Below are 16,348 nucleotides of genomic sequence, written 5' to 3'. Positions count from 1 at the left end.
AAAGCTTTTTGGCTTTTTTCTTTTTACATACAGTTATAGATTTAAAACCAAGGCTTATGGGCATGGAATGTGCCAGAGCAGTGGGATATATTGGACCTCTCATTTGATTAGACAGTGTAGGTTCAAGTTTTATTCATTACATATACAAGGTTAAAGGTTATATTTATTGTTTGACAGGATCAAAAGCTAATGAAAGAGGCTGTCATAGATACATAAATTATCTTTTCTGTATCAAACCATCGGGTGATCTGCTTATTTTCTTCTTTGTTGAGATTTCCTTTAAGGAATACTTAGGATATTAAACGTTAGTCCAGGAAACACGTACACAGCTCTTACTAAAAAGTGATTTTTTGTGAGGTTCAAGTCACTTAAAATGTGGTATGGTTTGTTTGTATAAAATTGTATGACTTTTACTCCTAAATTATAGTGAATGCATGGTTTTGACATGCTGCATTGTCCCTGCTCATTAAAGTGTAAACGGGAATTTCTCCTCATTTACTTCCAGTCATACATCCTGTTAAATAAAATGATTTCTTCACCAGGCAAAGTAATACTATTATTGACATGTGTATGAAACATCACACACCCATTCATTGAGTGGAAAAAATTATGTTTTGTTAATATAGAAGGTGTTTGACTGATGGGTGGTGATAAGCATAACCACTTTTCCTTATTACTGTGCCATTTCAAAAAAAGGAAGTGATAAAGCCCCAAGGCTTCTAAATGTAATAATGCAAATGAACACATCCAAGTGTGAATATTTCAAGGCAACCACACTTAATACTTCCAAAAATGTATATGCTGTGGAATGGAGTTTATGGGCTTATTAAGAGCTCTAAGTTGGAAAAATGAAATAATTTTCTGTAAAATTAAACTTCTCTCTTTATCATATGCAACTCTTCCATCAGCAGAAAAACTACACACAATTAAAGCCACACAATTAAACATGTGTTTTTCTCAAATAAACAGTTCATTAACTGAGTGAAACTCTGGTACTATGAATCTGTGAATGCTCTTATATTTGATATTGTTGATATCTGCTTTTCATATTAGGATGCTGAAGAAAAATCTGTTTACTAATTTGGACGCAATTGCAATTTATTTTTAAGTTTAAAGTATCATCCTAAGACATCCTATTTATAGGTTGTTGTTCAGTGGGTGTTTTTTAATAAACAGCAAGCAGTCAGGAAAAGCTCAGTCAGTTTCCAGCTGGAGCCAAATAAAGCCAGGTTCAATATACCTTCATACCGGGCTACAGTTTTGTGCAGTACCTCACAAAAAAAAAAACCAAAACAAAACAAAAAAAACCCTAACAAAAAAAAAACAAACAAAAAAAAAAAAACCAAAGCAAAACAAAACAAAAAACCCCAAAACCCAAACCTAAACAAACAAAAAACCCCAACAGATAAGGTAGTTGAGGCATGAATTACAGTCAAGTTAAGCAGAATATTTGAGTGGCTAGATAAATGGAATGCTACATTCAGTTCTGCTCTGATGAGAGAATATAGTTCTATTTGGCAAACAAATAGATATTACATGAACTAGCATAACACATCCAGTGGATGTAAACAGTAGATAAAAGGTGTATTGACAATATATATTGACTTGTTCAAAGGCCAGATATCTAAAGAGATTAGCCAGGTAAAAAAAGAAAGATGTAGTAGTGTGTTTTTAATGTTACAGTAAATACTTGCCTTATTTTTAAATGGAAGAAAGAAACATAAAATAAACTGAAGCAGCAAGTTTTAGTACATCAAAAGTGAAGTGGCTGAATAGGCATTGTCATAGAGTGACCTGTTCTGTTTGTTTGGAGAATATCTTATGAAACCATTATGTGGGAAGTTACTTCTATTTAATATGAGTCCTTACAGAGAGAATTTTGCAATAAAAAGACAAACGATGTGTTTGGAAAAAGCATTTTATAAAACGTTATGAAAAGAACTTTTTAAATAATGTTCAGAACAATTTATTTTATTCAAATTCAGCTTCTGTCTTTGTCTTATGGTTAAGATATGGACTGAGAGAGTATATGGATTGAGCTTTGCCTTTGTATTGTTTGGGCAAGTCATTTTAATCAGTGCACACACCAACAGAATCTCAGTCAAATGGAAATAATATTATTTTCTTCCATTATGTAAAGTTACAGGGATTGATCCATAAATAAAATTTAACTGCATTTTATAGCCATGATATTAGATTAAAACTGAGGTATTTGACCTTCTGCGCTGAGAATGGTATAGTAAAGCTATGAAAAGTGAGCGAAATTCCATATATCCTACACATTTCACAAGAAACGTGAGAGACTACTATGACTGTAGAACTTGTTATCTAATAGGACCTGTGCCTCATCAGAGTAAAATTGGTTTAGCTGCTAGTTTATACAACTGAGACATAAGGTGTTTACACAAATATCTTTGTCTTTACTGAAGGATGAACTCATACCATTACCCTGGTTAACAGCATTTCCCCACATGGATGTTAAAATGACGCTTAAGAAGCCAGGCGGAGACCTTGCAGAATTTACTCCCTGCTATTTTATTTATGGAGGGTTTTTTTCTTTCAGAAAGTGCCCGGTCTTTTGGTATACAGAAGAAAGAAAGAGAGATTGAGCACTTTCCATTAGCATTTTCAATGTGCATGGTTTCCTGAATCTGGAGAGATGTCCTTTACATTAATGTGTGGAGAGGTGGTTCACATCAGTGTCTCCACGACTGCACAGAGAAGGGAGATCAGGTGTTTCTTGTATTCCTTCACCACAGGCCAGAGATAACTTATGTAAGGCTGAAGTAGAAGCTGCAGAGTTGTGTAAGCACGGGCAGCTTCAGCTCTCCTCCCCAGGCAGTGCTGCATTCAGACACTTGTGCCACTTCTGGGATCCCAGTTGTCATCTCCACATAAACAGCGCTGTGTTTGCACCCTACCTCTTCTAGGGCAGCTCAGGGACTTCCAGCTCACCTTCCTATTGCAAACTAGAGACAAACCTAAGCAGTCTCCTCATGGACACTATAAAGGATTGTGGAATGACAGAAATTAACCCATGTCTTCCAAATCCCAGGCTGTCAGAGAGATCACTAGTTCGTCCAATCCAGGATCTGTCCTGAGAAGTTGAGGTGAGACTTAGTAGCTGAAGACAAGCTCTTCCTCCCTCCCTCCCTCTCTCTCAGGAAAGGACCCCAAAAATTAATCTTCCCAGAGATTTTAGCATGAAAATTGCAGTGTCATGCAAGAACAGAAATGACTCTCCTTGGTATTTCACTTAAAGACTCCATTTTATTCAGATGATGTTTTGTGCATTTCGGGATTTTTCTAAAGTAATTGAAAGGGGGAAAAAAAGGTAATGACTCTGAAAAGAATATTGTATGATGGTAATCCAGAAAACAGATTTTCAGGTTTATCATTTAGTACAATTAATCATATATGCTCTGAAGGTAGATTATTTTAGGTACTTGTACAGCCATTTTAATATGAAAATGGAAATGCCTGATCTTACATCATTATACCTTTTATCTTTTAAATTGAAGTAACACCTCTCATTGAACAACCTAGAAAACATGATGATATGTTTGCATTAGTATTTTATGACTTTAAAAATTATTGTCAAATTGTTGAGAGAAATAACTTTTTTATTAAATACAACAATATTATATTAAAAATGTTATTTAAAGGTACTGATTAAACCAGCATTAAAATTTTGCTAGTCTATAAAATAAAATACCTCATAATTATTTTGAGCATCAGTTATACCTCACAGGCCTTGTTACTTAAGTCAATTTACAGTGAATAATGAAAACAGATCACTTATTTGATGGAAGACTTCTAATCAGCATCAACTGTGTTTCGAAAGGCCAGGAGTTTTCTATATTTTCAATCTTGTGTTAATCATCATATTTATTCTCCACTGTGCCTTCAAACCTATATGTACGATAATATGGTGACAGATGACGTCTCTGTCTTCCATAGCCTCAGAATTCACTGCAGCATAGGATAAGATGCATCTTTGTAGTGGAGGGAAGAGATATTCTCAGGGTGTTTCTCCATTACCAAATACAATCTCACCAATTTGTCTGCTATTTTGTGTTCTCTTCTCAGAGGGGGTGGACATTTCATTTCAACAGACTACAGTGTGAATTACTGCTTTAGCTCTTGAAATGTGCAGTTGGGACTGGAATTTTTTCTGCCAGAGAAGTGGATGCACAGTACCTTAATGAGGGTGGTGTCAGCAGGTTCCATCCAGTCCCCAAAGCAACCCAAAGCCTGATATAATTTAGCAAAGTGCACATATATCTGCACAGTTTGTCAGTCCAATGGGAAAAGAATGTCTCTTTCAAGGAGCTGTTGAACAACCATTTCTATGTAATGATAACTTAAAGGCTATAGTACTACCAGTGTGTTTCCTGACACTGGCAGGATGTCTAACAAAACCAAGTATAACAAAAATGCAAATATTTATTTTTTGCAATTGCCAGTATTTGAGAAACGAGCCTGAAAAGTGTTAGGGAATGGCTCATACTTCTCTTTCAAGAATGTTTTGTGAGGTCTTTCAGTGCAGTCTGCACCAGATAACACCAATCTATTGGGATTACTCAATCATTTTACACATATGAGAAAACTATAAACATCTCCATGACACAGCAAAGTATTAAGCATCCAGAGTGCTTAATGCGAAAAATACTGAAATCATAATGTTTTAAAATGTAAAGGTTCACCAAAGACTGCTATTTCAAAACAAGCTCTAAATCAGAAAATATCATGTTCCATGTCAGCCTTTTAAGCAGCAATCTCAAAAAAATACCAGTGCTGAAAGAATAAAATACTTGCAGCTTTAAATTTTTTAGTTACATATCTAGTGTAGTGAAACACAGAGATTTGACTTTGTACTGATATTTCCTTTCCAAATTACTTTGGATTTTAATTCATTAGAAAATTGTACAGTGCAATAAAATGTGAAAATACTGTTAGCATTTGGTCGAACCCCTTGCCTATATATATATTTTTAATACTCTTAATAATATCAATTCTAATTAAACTTTGATTAATGCAAATCAAGTAATAATTTCAAACTACAATAAGTTTAAACAATTATTTGGTGTGGTAATGTGTTCTCCTCTAAGTATTAAACTCAGTGTTTGGTCAATTTTACTGTAAAAGCTAAAACCTGTATTTTCTTTATCGAAGTAACTTTTGCATCGTACAGTAACAAATACTTTTTGCTAAAGCTTCTGAGATAAAGTGGGTTGAAAAATCATAAAAAGCTTGTATTCCTCAAGTAGCCATATCAAAACCAATAATTCCTACTACTGCCTTACATCTCTTTGTTTTTCACGTGATTTGTATAGATTGTCCTTTAAATTCGCTCAGAATGGACTTTGAATTTGTGAATAATTTCCACATTCTATTGTTTTCAAGTACAAACCTTGTTTGCTTTGTTCAATAAAACGTGTTCAGTCAGAAAGTACACCCAGTCCTGAGGACTATGCATGGTTTTTAAGTATTTCTGCTTAGTATCACCAGACACCATCAGCAGTTCCACGTGAAATCTTTTCATCATGAACTGCGCATTACAAAGTATCCTGTGCGAGCAAAAGTCAGTTTTCATTAGCTGTGTGATTATGGTGAATGACAGCCACAGAAATATTAGTTTGGCCTCAATGCATTTTAAATGCAGTTTTAGAAGTCTATTTCCAGAAGAATGTTACTGAACTAATTGGGAAACAACTTATACTTCAAGAAGGTCCTGAAAGTTTGCAGATGTGGATCACTTATATTTGTCAGTTAAAATAAAGAAACTCATAAGCCTTTTAGTACAGAAAGCCTTTGAAAATAAATTCTAAGCTTATAGCAATCTCAGGGATTACTACAGCATGGAATGTGTTTGGTTGCAGTCTCCTGTGCAGTAAATCTTAATGCAGAATTAACTTATGCCATATCAGACAGCTGATAAATATATTTGACCTCTTATCACTTTACAGCCTATTGGTGCTTTGAACCCAAAGAGAGCTGTCTTCTATGCAGAACGGTATGAGACATGGGAAGATGATCAGACTCCACCTTATCATTATAACACCCACTATTCTACATCTACTTCTACCTTGGCTTGGCTTGTTCGTATTGTAAGTATTTCTGGATCCTGGTTTTTATGGAGATCTTTATTTGCAGCATCTCTTCTGTCACCACTGTTTTGTTTTTTTTTTTAATGAAAGCACCTTTCTATTAAAGTCTCATTGTTCTTCCCTACCTTAAAATCTCAGAAATTCTCTTGATATTCTTTATATACTCATTTGTAGTGATCAGGGGTTCCTTCCTACCCAAACAATCCAAAATGAATTTAAACATAAAATTGTGGTGGTATTAGGATGTATACAATGAGAAAAATGCATCTAAAATGAAATCCACCCCCAAAAAATATCTCAAGGCAGAAATCTGATACTGCTCATATTCATTTATTATCTTCAGCTAGGGACAGATCCGTGCAACATTTAAAAAAAAGCCTTTTTTAAGAACATTGTCACATCGAGAGGGGAATTATATAACCAATTTTATATTAAAGCAACATTGAATAATATTTTATGCAAATGAACTATGCTTCTAAATTAATTAACATCTCTACAGTTTTCAGAAATGTAGAAATTGGATTCTAACTTCAAACTCTTATGTCAGTACTGAAAACCTCACGCTTCTATGACCAAAACCAGATCTAAGGAAGGGGACCAAACTTCAAAGATAGAATGAATCTGAATTCAGTGTATGTGTTATTACAATTATTTACAGAATAAAGAGTATTGATGTGACACTGAAAGTTTCACAGGGAAACCTGAATTAATGAAAAATTGGGTGACTGTGTAATTACTTAAGTTAAAGTACACTCTGCCAATAAAAATCTGTTGCATAAGGTGTATTCTAAGCATGTTTTGCATACAACAAAGCAAAACAGAGCCACACAAAGCTTGATATTGAGTTTTCACTCATCTCAGCTTCCCTTAGACATGTTCATTTTTTTTCTGCTCAGAAGGGAATTCATGTGTCTGTGAGTTCAGGATATACTTCTTAAACCATGGGAAACTAAGTGTTGATTACACTCCTGTGTTGGGTGACCGCTGTATTCCTTTTAAATGTTGCTAAATTATTCATCTACTGAATACATTTTATGGTACACTTTGTTGCCTTAAAGTAGATTAAAACCAGTAGTTTTATTTGGATGTTTCTCTATTAATTTTGGCTGCTGTACAGCAAAAGATCCCCTCTTGCTAGTCAGCAAATTCTCAGCGGTGAAATTCTGGTTACAGGCTGAATGTACAACACACCAAGGAGTATTCTTTTCCTGTATTAGGTTAATTCAACGTCATTTTTACTACTGTCCTTTATGTAATACTGTTGATGCTCTTGCTCTCTTTTTGTTCTCACCTAAAGAGCAAGAGAACAGTCTTTGTCTTGATGGCCTTGCAATATAGACCTTACAAATTACATTTGTTAGAGCAAACAATATACGTGAGGATAGAACACAGAAGTGGAAACCACTGACACCCAAAGAAGAGGTTGCCAATGAAAAGGTGAAAACCACAGATAACTTAAATACAGGGACACCCCTACACAGGTATTTTAAAGATTATTTAAATATGATTCACCAGCAAAGAAAAGCAATCTGTAATGGAAGTAGACAAGAGAAGTAAAAGAAGACAAATCCAGAAAAGGAAAAAGATATAATAATATGATAAGACTAGATAAGGCAGCAAATGGAAAGCCTAAATAGATATTTGAAAATAAGTGTGTATAGAGGAAAAGATTATGGCGATGAAGATTACAAAGTCATAGTGATCTATAGAGAGTTATTTTTGTTACAAAATAAAGGATGAAATATCCTAAGGGAGAAGATTGTGCCAGTGAAATTTATAGATAAGGCTAGATCAGATTTCTGCAAGTTAAAGTAGTATTTCTTGCTCATGAATTTCTTGAGGCAGAGCTTTGAAGAAGACTCTGTAAGAAAAGGTAAATTAAAGTCTAGTCCAGAAAGAGAAAGGTGACATTAAGAGATGCAGAGATTCACACAGAAAAATGCTTTCAGTATTTTGAAAGACTAGAGGAGAGTGATGGGAAAAGATGTGTTACTGTAGAGCTTTTGGTAGAAAGTGACAACAAACTGAGAGTGAAGGATGGGAGTACAAACTAAAACCATGGGAGAAGACTGTGTAAATCAAAGAAGAGAAGAGGAAAAGCAAAAGAAATGGAAAAAAAGCAAGGAAACAAATGAAAAAGATATGAAAAAAAGTAAATTGGAAATGAGAGTTTAGATGAAGAAAAACAAAACAGTATGTAGTAATGGGGATCCAAGGGGACAAACTGCTGCCTAGACCTTAGTGTTGTATTTGCTGTGGGTAAGGAAGTTTCAGCCACTCTGAAGTATATATACATATATATATATATAGAGAGAGAGAGAGAGAGAGAATTGTGTAATTGCCACAAAACCTTAAAAATTATTTTAAGTCTTACTTTTCAGCTTTGACAGATGCAATCTGGTTTCTGTCAGTCGTCTTCAAAGCATTGCTTTTAATACCATATTTTTGAGTCAATTCTGTGATAATCTGTTCCCTACTGCCTTATATTTCCCTCAGTTGCTTTCCCTTATCTGATGTATTGTGGTGGGTTGGCTCTGCCTAGATGTCAGGTACCCACCACAACTGCTCTATTACTCCCCTCTTCAGCTGAGCAGGAGATAGAAAAAATAAGGAGAGACTCATGGGTTGAGATAAGGGCTGGGAGAGATCCCTTACCAGTTACCATCATGGGCAAAACAGACTCAGCTTGGGAAATTAATTTGAATTATTAGCAATCAAATGAGAGTAGGATAATGATAAAATAAAGTCAAATCTTAAAACCACCTTCCTCCCAACCCCTCCCTTCTCTGGGGAGGGTTAGGACATAACTCCTAAATTCTCTCTCTCCTCTCCCCACTGACACAGGGGAATGGGAATGGGGGCTGTGCTCAGTTCATCACACTTGTCTCTGCCACTCCTATCTCCTCAGAAGATTCCACACTCTTCCCCTGCTCCAACGTGGGGTCCCTCCCATGTGAGACAGTCCTTCATGAACTTCTCTAAGAGTCCTTCCCACAGGCTGCAACTCTTCATGAGCTGCTCCAGCGTGGGTCCCTCCCACAGGGTGCAGTTCCTCAGGAACAGACTGCAACTGTTGGAATTAAATCCCAAAATAGCCGGTTGGAACGTGCCTGGGCTGGTCTGGCCCTTGCTGCTTGACCAAGGGCAGCAGCTGTGGTGGTTTCACGTCAGAGACACCTTTGGCTGGCTGGATATTGCAGCTGGGCGCTTGGGACAAGTCCAGGCATGCAGGAGCTCAGGTTTACCTCTGGCAGAAAGGCCTCAAGGCGAGGTGAAGGAAAGGAGTTGGTTCTGATGGAGGGTTTCCATCCAGAGCTTTATTCCTGGCCCACAGGCCTCTGAATCCAGCAACAGCTCCAACAGAACCAAGAACCGCGTGGTTGCTGTGTCTTTTAACCCCAGGGAGAGGGGGAGGGATGGGGTAGGGATCCCACCAACCAGTGAGGTAAGGGGGGGAAGTCTCAGAGGACAAATGGCACCTGGATGGCCCAATGACCCCAGGGCTGAGAGGCATCTTTTGAACTTCGCCAGTCACACAATGCCCTTTCTGGAATGCCAAGATTGACGGACAGCTCTCAGCAGGAGGCAAGGGGAGGGGAAGGGAGAGGATATTGGCACACCTGGGGAAAGAACTGGGATAACTGAGACAGGCTGTTACATCACACCCCATCACACCGCAACATGCAACTGTGGGTGCTCCGTGGGCTTACAAGTTCTGCCAACAAACCTGCTCCTACATGGGCTCCACTCTCTGTGGAAGCACATGGGGCCCTGTCAGGAGCCTACTCCAGCACAGGCTTCCAGGGGCTCGTGACCTTCCTCAGGCATCCCCCTACTGTGGCATGGATTCCTCCAGGGGCTGCAGGAAGAGCTGTACTCCCCTCTGGACCTCCATGGTCTGTAGGGGCACAGCTGCCTCACCATGGGCTGGAGGGAATCTCTGTTCTGGAGCCAGAGCACCTCCTGGCCTTCCTCCTGCACTGACTTTGTTGTCTGCAGGGCTGTTCCTCTCACATATTCCCATTGCTCTCTCTAGTGTTCTTGTGCAGTTTTTCCCTGGGCCTTCTTAAGTCTGTTATCATAAAGGGACTTTGCTATAATTCACAGGCTTAGCCTTGGTCAGCTGCAGATCCACCTTGGAGCCAGCTGGCATTGGCACTATTGGATATAGAAAAAGCTTCTCATAGAAGCCACCCCTGTAGTCTCCCCCACTACCAAAACTTTGCCACACAAATCCAATACATGTTTCAGGCCAATTTTTTAAAAGATGCTGTATGTCTTAGCCTCAGTTCTGTCCTGTGTAGTTAATTTTTATATCTCTGCCTTTGTTTTACCAGTAATACATATTCTGTTGTATGTGTTTTTGTGGAAATGAAATTGAATATTCATAGTTTTTCATTAGGTGACCTTACCACCTGAAGACTCATTTTCTTCATGTGCATTTCATCTGGAACAGTGAATATTTAAGTTGCAGAAGATGGAATAGTTTAAACCAAGAATGCCACTTCACAATGCCTTATATTCCAGTGACTTGACCTGAAAAAGAGACAGAAGGAAAAAGTAAAATAGAAGAATGAATTCTGGCTTGAATCAAGTAGAATGTGAATATCAGCATTGGCTTCAGATTTTTAGTAGAAATAGGATAGAGTTATGGTAAAATTGGATGTTCTCAATAATAGCTACTGAAGAAGTTATATGCGTAAATCAGTTTCATTTTCATGGAAACAGTGACCAGTGTTTGAGAGCATGATTCTCTAAAGTGGTAGTCAAGATGTTTGTAGAGAATAATTGTCTTCCAGTTGCTGTTGCAATGAGTGCATATTTGTACAAGGCAGAATAAATTCTGGATTTATTATGAGTTAGATTAGATTAAGTTAAAACCAGTTTTTAGTGAGATTCAAAGATGAGGAGGACTTCATGTCATATGGTAAACAGAAGTGAATTTGGCTCTTCTTTTTGTCAGATTTTAGCAGGACAATCACAAATATATCTGGCAAAAGGTATGTGTCACTCTGACAAACCATTACATACTCTCTATCTCTCTCTCCTCTTACAAATGGCTGTAAGGACATTTCTGTGTGACATAGGATGTCTTAGAATGACCACATCCCTTCCTCCTCCCTCCTCTACTTCCACCATAAATTATTCAAATTAGTCTGGGTATGGCTAAAAGGGAAGGGTGGGAGAGAAGTGCTATTGAATGGAAAAATTTGTTGTCCTCACAGCTCAAGCTTGTATTCAATGTAATCAAGTCCCCCACGAATTTCTCTCCTTGTTGGCAGTGAACAAGGTGTGAATTTTATTCAGAATATTAAGAATGAGTGAGATGGAGTATTAATGAAAACATTGTGCTGCTTTATAGCTTTCACAGCAACAAAACCTTTACATGAAATGACAATAACTGGTATCATAACAGTATTTAAATTAGTATATAGAATACAGATATGAGTTATATTTGTATAAGCACTTGACTTCCCAGAGAATAAAAATTACCTTAAAATATGTTAGAGGTCTGAGATAAAGGAAGTGAAAGCTCTGAATTTCTGCTAAGGATTAAAAATCCAAAAAGATAGGCACAACAGGCCACAGCAGGATAGCATAATAGGGCACCCTGTAGTGCTCAGCTACTAAAAGTTTAATCCTTGATTATGAATTTTATTGCTTTTGTGTATTTGTCTCAGATGCTTAAAATAATGTTGTCATGCAAGTTTGGATTAATATTTTTACATAATTTATTTTAATTACATCATTTTTTCTGGTTTCTGCTTCTTTTAAATCCATCAACTGCTTCTGATTTCAGAACCTCTGCAATGATCCACAGTCTGCTCCACAATAATATTCACAAAAATCACATATATCTTATAAAGAAAAGAGTGATGGGTAGGAGCTGTTAGAAGACAGAATTATTTGTGCTCAGATCAAGAACATATGATGTTTTTCAGTCAGTGCAAGCTAGAAAATAGCATAATTCCTGTTGCAAATATATACAGATAATTGGGAGAAGGAATGAATTTAAAAGCAAAATAATTCTAATATTGAAAAAATTTAAATTTAATAAAATCTAAATATTAACATATTTTTAAATAATAAATTAATATAATCCAATTTCTGTATATATTGTTTTCCTTTTTGTACTTCTGGGTTGGAATCTTACACATTTTCATTTATATTTTACATTGAATTCACTATATGGAGCACTGAAAAATCTGGATAGATGAAGACTTGTTTTCTGTCAATATTTCAGTTCATTGTGGTAGTTTATACTACTCACCAAGTTGAGCCACTGTTAAATTTTGATATTCTATTTAAATTATGAAACTCTTCCATACGACACAGTCTTTCAATATTCACAAGTGCAAATAAAGCCATTGTGCAATGAGATTTAGGGTCCTCTAACAAGAAATTATATTGTGATGATTTTGTATTTAATTATATTATTTTAATTAATTATTTAACACAGATTAGTATTCTCTGATTAGAATAAAACCTCAGAAGAAAAATATTTATGAGATATTATTCTTTTGAATGTGTCTATTAAAAACTAATTTCCCATATTTTAAGAGGAAAAAAATTGATTAGAGTTTTTTCTTCTTTGTACAAAAGTAGCCTGTGTTGACTGCTGTGCATGATAGAAAAAATTAACTGGGAAAATATGTGGAATAGGGGTGGAGAAACAACGGTCTTTGGGAGTCAGAATTCCATCTTTTATTTTCCTTTTTTTGGATATTTCACTATATTTGCATCCACGTTTTCCTTATTTTAATTTCTCTTAAGGACCATGTAAACATACATTTCTTCATATGTTTTTCATCTGAGGTAATTTTCACACAATGTGTATAACGTGGCATAATTCCTTCAAATATTCTTTATTAATGGAGGAGTTCCCTGACTTGTTCAAAAATTTTGTAGAAGAAAACAGAAAATGTTTAGAATAAAATTCAAATAATAGATGAGTAATACTGTAATAAAAATTGTGATCTGGTGATTATGAGCTGCTTTGATTACCAAAATTTCCAGATGATCAGGATATGCAATGAAATAAATTTGAGTACGAATTAATCAGAAGGACTTTCTTAAAAACATTCCCCATGAGACTTGGCAAAAAGAAGGAATGAACATCCATCCCTGTAGGCACACTGCCAACTATTGGTTGAATAAGAGGGCTAATGGAGTAGTGGTGAAAATCCGGGTTTCTGCCAATGATCTCTGTATTCAGGTTCTACTGTCAAATTAAGGATTTGGTCCACTGTTAACCCCTTCCCTGCAGAGGAATGTAGTGACATAAAAATGGGTCATCCAGACTGTCTAATACCTGAGCTCTTCCTCCCCAAAAGCTGGTTTCCATTTAGTATAAAATGGGATATGGTTTCAGATAGAACTAGTGAAAGTAAAGACTCTAAATATTTAACCTCTGTGCCTCTGCCCCAAAATAATGATAAAGCTGCATATCCTGGGACCACAGTCTGCCTCTTAACAACCTTAGAGCCATTCGTGTCACCTTGAGGCAAAGTGGAACATACTGAGCTCTTTTCAATTAAATGAAAACACAACAAAGATTTAGAGATAGGATTTTTTAAAGATTTTGACATACCAACATGCAAGGAGTATACAAAGCCTAGTTATATAAATAACACAGAATGTGTTTGTAGTGGTTGCAGTAAAGGAGGCAGTCATTGTGAACTGGAACTAGGCTACATACGTCTGATGGGTAATTAGTCTTATGGTATAGAACTCAGGATTTGTTTGTGCAAAATGTGTTACTGCCAAGAAATACACTCAGATGTTCAGTGCAGAAACCCATGTGTACATATAACTATAAGGTGCCATGTTTTTCTTTAATTCTGCATTTATGAAGTATTTTGATCTGCAATAGGCTTTTGGATTTTGACAGAAACCTGCTGCATGAGTCTTTGTACTGTTTTCTAAATCTGTCATAATTTCATTAACTACAGGAGCCCTTTACAACATTCTTTCTAAATGCAAATGATGGCAAGTTTGACCACCCAGATCGAACCTTCTCTTCAGTGGCCAGGTCCTGGAGGAACAGCCAAAGAGATACCTCAGATGTGAAGGTAACATATATGTTAAATAAATGGATAAATATGCAATTTCATTATGGCATTTTTGTTTATGTAAACATAAAGAAGGTGTTGTGTTATATTTTATATTTTTATATATCTCATTTCTTCATATTCAGCACACTAGGTATAGCATAAATAAATAGATGTTGATAAAGTTTATTGTTCTAACACAAACAGTCAAAGATTCTTTGAAGTTGAGTGGACAAAGGGTGGGATTTTTTAAGAGAAAAACAACCTAACTGATCTAATTTAGATCAGATAATCAGGAGATGGAGAAAAGCTCAATAAATTGTTCTTTCCTGCTGTTAACTCAATATTTGGCCCACTCCATAAAACACAGCAGGAATTGGATTTGACCTTAAAGTGTCATATTGTTATAGCTTGCCTAGCTCTGGGTTTGCATTGCCTGAGGCAATTAATAAAGCATTAATGACAAGACCCATTTAAAATGTTGGCTTTTCTGTACAGCTTTAGCTTTTACTTGAATGTGCCTGGGGATATTATGCAACAATACACATTAGATTAAAACAACTTCTACACTATATACAGAAACAGCCAGAAAGCAGGGTGATTTTACTGCTGTTATTCCTTACCTTTGTATTTACCTCGTTAAATACAAAGGGTTATTGTTCATAGACATGGGACCTTATCAAAAGGAAACAAAAATCTAGAAATATTTTGAATAATATGGTCCCTTCTTGATTCTCATTTTCTAGTAATAAAGTAGGTAAAGGCTTCACTATAAAAATTGGTCTTTAAAAAAAACCCCACATTTTTTACAGTGAATATATTTCTCTTCTATTATATACTACCACTCATACTAGGAAATGGTCATATTGCCATTATATTTTTATTTATATTTTAATTTTTTTAATTTATTTGTCTTGGCAAAGAAAAAAGAATTTAAAAATATGTATATTTGTTGATTTATTTTTATTCCGGAGCTCTTGTTTGCGTAAGTATTCCAACAGTCTCAGAACGGACAAATCACGTTGTTGTCATTCAGTTGCTAGTTAGAATAACTAATTGCAAATTGTATGGTCATTTTAACATATGGGAAAAAATGCTTTTTAAAGAAATCAACCTGAATCTCCTACAAACCATTTTATGTTTATTCATGCTTGTCTGGAACTCAATAGATTTTTAAGTACCATCTATCTTACCCTTGTAAGAAAAACAGGAGATTTCCAAATTTGGAAGCAATTTGAGGTAATATCTACTATATCTGATATATCTTCAAAGTGCTGACATTTTGATTTTTACTTTTCAATGAAATCTGTTTTTCCTGTAATTCCACTAGAGTGTCTGGGAGAGTGACTTCCTAGGAGTGGGGCTCAAACAAAGGATAAGAGCCTTAAACTGAGAAACAAGGGAAGACAGTTGGAAGTGACTGTAATCTTCTTGTCTGGCTTTAGTACACAGGAGGAGGGCAGCTAAATACATCAAGGCATTGCAAAAGATAAAGGAATATCTGTGGACAGACGGAGAGATGGTATTCAAGTGGGGTATATAATTAGTGAAAGGATTGTTCTTAAACTAGCAACCAAATGAGTTATCAGTCAAACAATTAGCTGAAATGTTTGTCTGAAAATACTAGAGTCTTGTGAACCAAGTGGGATGAATTAAACTGCTGTTGCTAGCCATTGCAAGGATGAAGGAATTAAGGATGGATAACAGCTGTATTGCAAAATGTATTGGTATTAAAAAACCCTAACTTATCAAAATAAAATAAATATTAAAAAGATGCTCAGAACCAGATACCTTCAGAAAAGGAAGGCAAAGATGACGAAATAGAATAGCTATGTTCTTTAATGCCACTGAATGTAAGAAAGGGAATTGGGGATAGCAGGTAAAATAGTAAAAATTAAGGGTCAGAATTGCCCTAGGGGAAAGCCTGTAAAACAAGGTGTTCCAGAATACATTTGGCAGTCTACTATAGAGCCCCCAAATCAGATTAATACATATATACACATTTCTATTATGCCATTAGAAAGAGAAATACTACTTGGAGCTAAGTCATTACAGAAAATGTAATATGGGAGTAACAGATGAGGTATGTTAGTCAATAAATGTTTTCTCCAGATAATCCCTGACCTGTCCATTCAGGAGTACATTAGGGATTAAAGCTGCTGTTTAAAATAAGGGTTTGTTAATTAA

General features: G+C 35.9%; 1 protein-coding gene across 5 annotated transcripts in view; it reads left to right on the top strand.

Annotated features, from left to right (window-relative positions):
• The window catches only part of NBEA (neurobeachin), a 458,173-nt gene that overhangs the window by 376,881 nt on the left and 64,944 nt on the right, over positions 1–16,348 (top strand). For all 5 annotated transcript variants that reach the window (XM_054514098.1, XM_036391661.2, XM_036391637.2 and 2 more), the window contains 2 exons: positions 5,970–6,110; positions 14,063–14,182. In XM_054514098.1, coding sequence (XP_054370073.1) covers positions 5,970–6,110; positions 14,063–14,182 — 261 coding nt within the window. The remainder of the gene's footprint in view (positions 1–5,969; positions 6,111–14,062; positions 14,183–16,348) is intronic.

The sequence above is a fragment of the Molothrus ater genome, chromosome 2, assembly GCF_012460135.2.
Source record: "Molothrus ater isolate BHLD 08-10-18 breed brown headed cowbird chromosome 2, BPBGC_Mater_1.1, whole genome shotgun sequence".
Taxonomy (NCBI): Eukaryota; Metazoa; Chordata; class Aves; order Passeriformes; family Icteridae; genus Molothrus; species Molothrus ater.
This window is presented reverse-complemented; position numbering and strand designations above follow the sequence as displayed.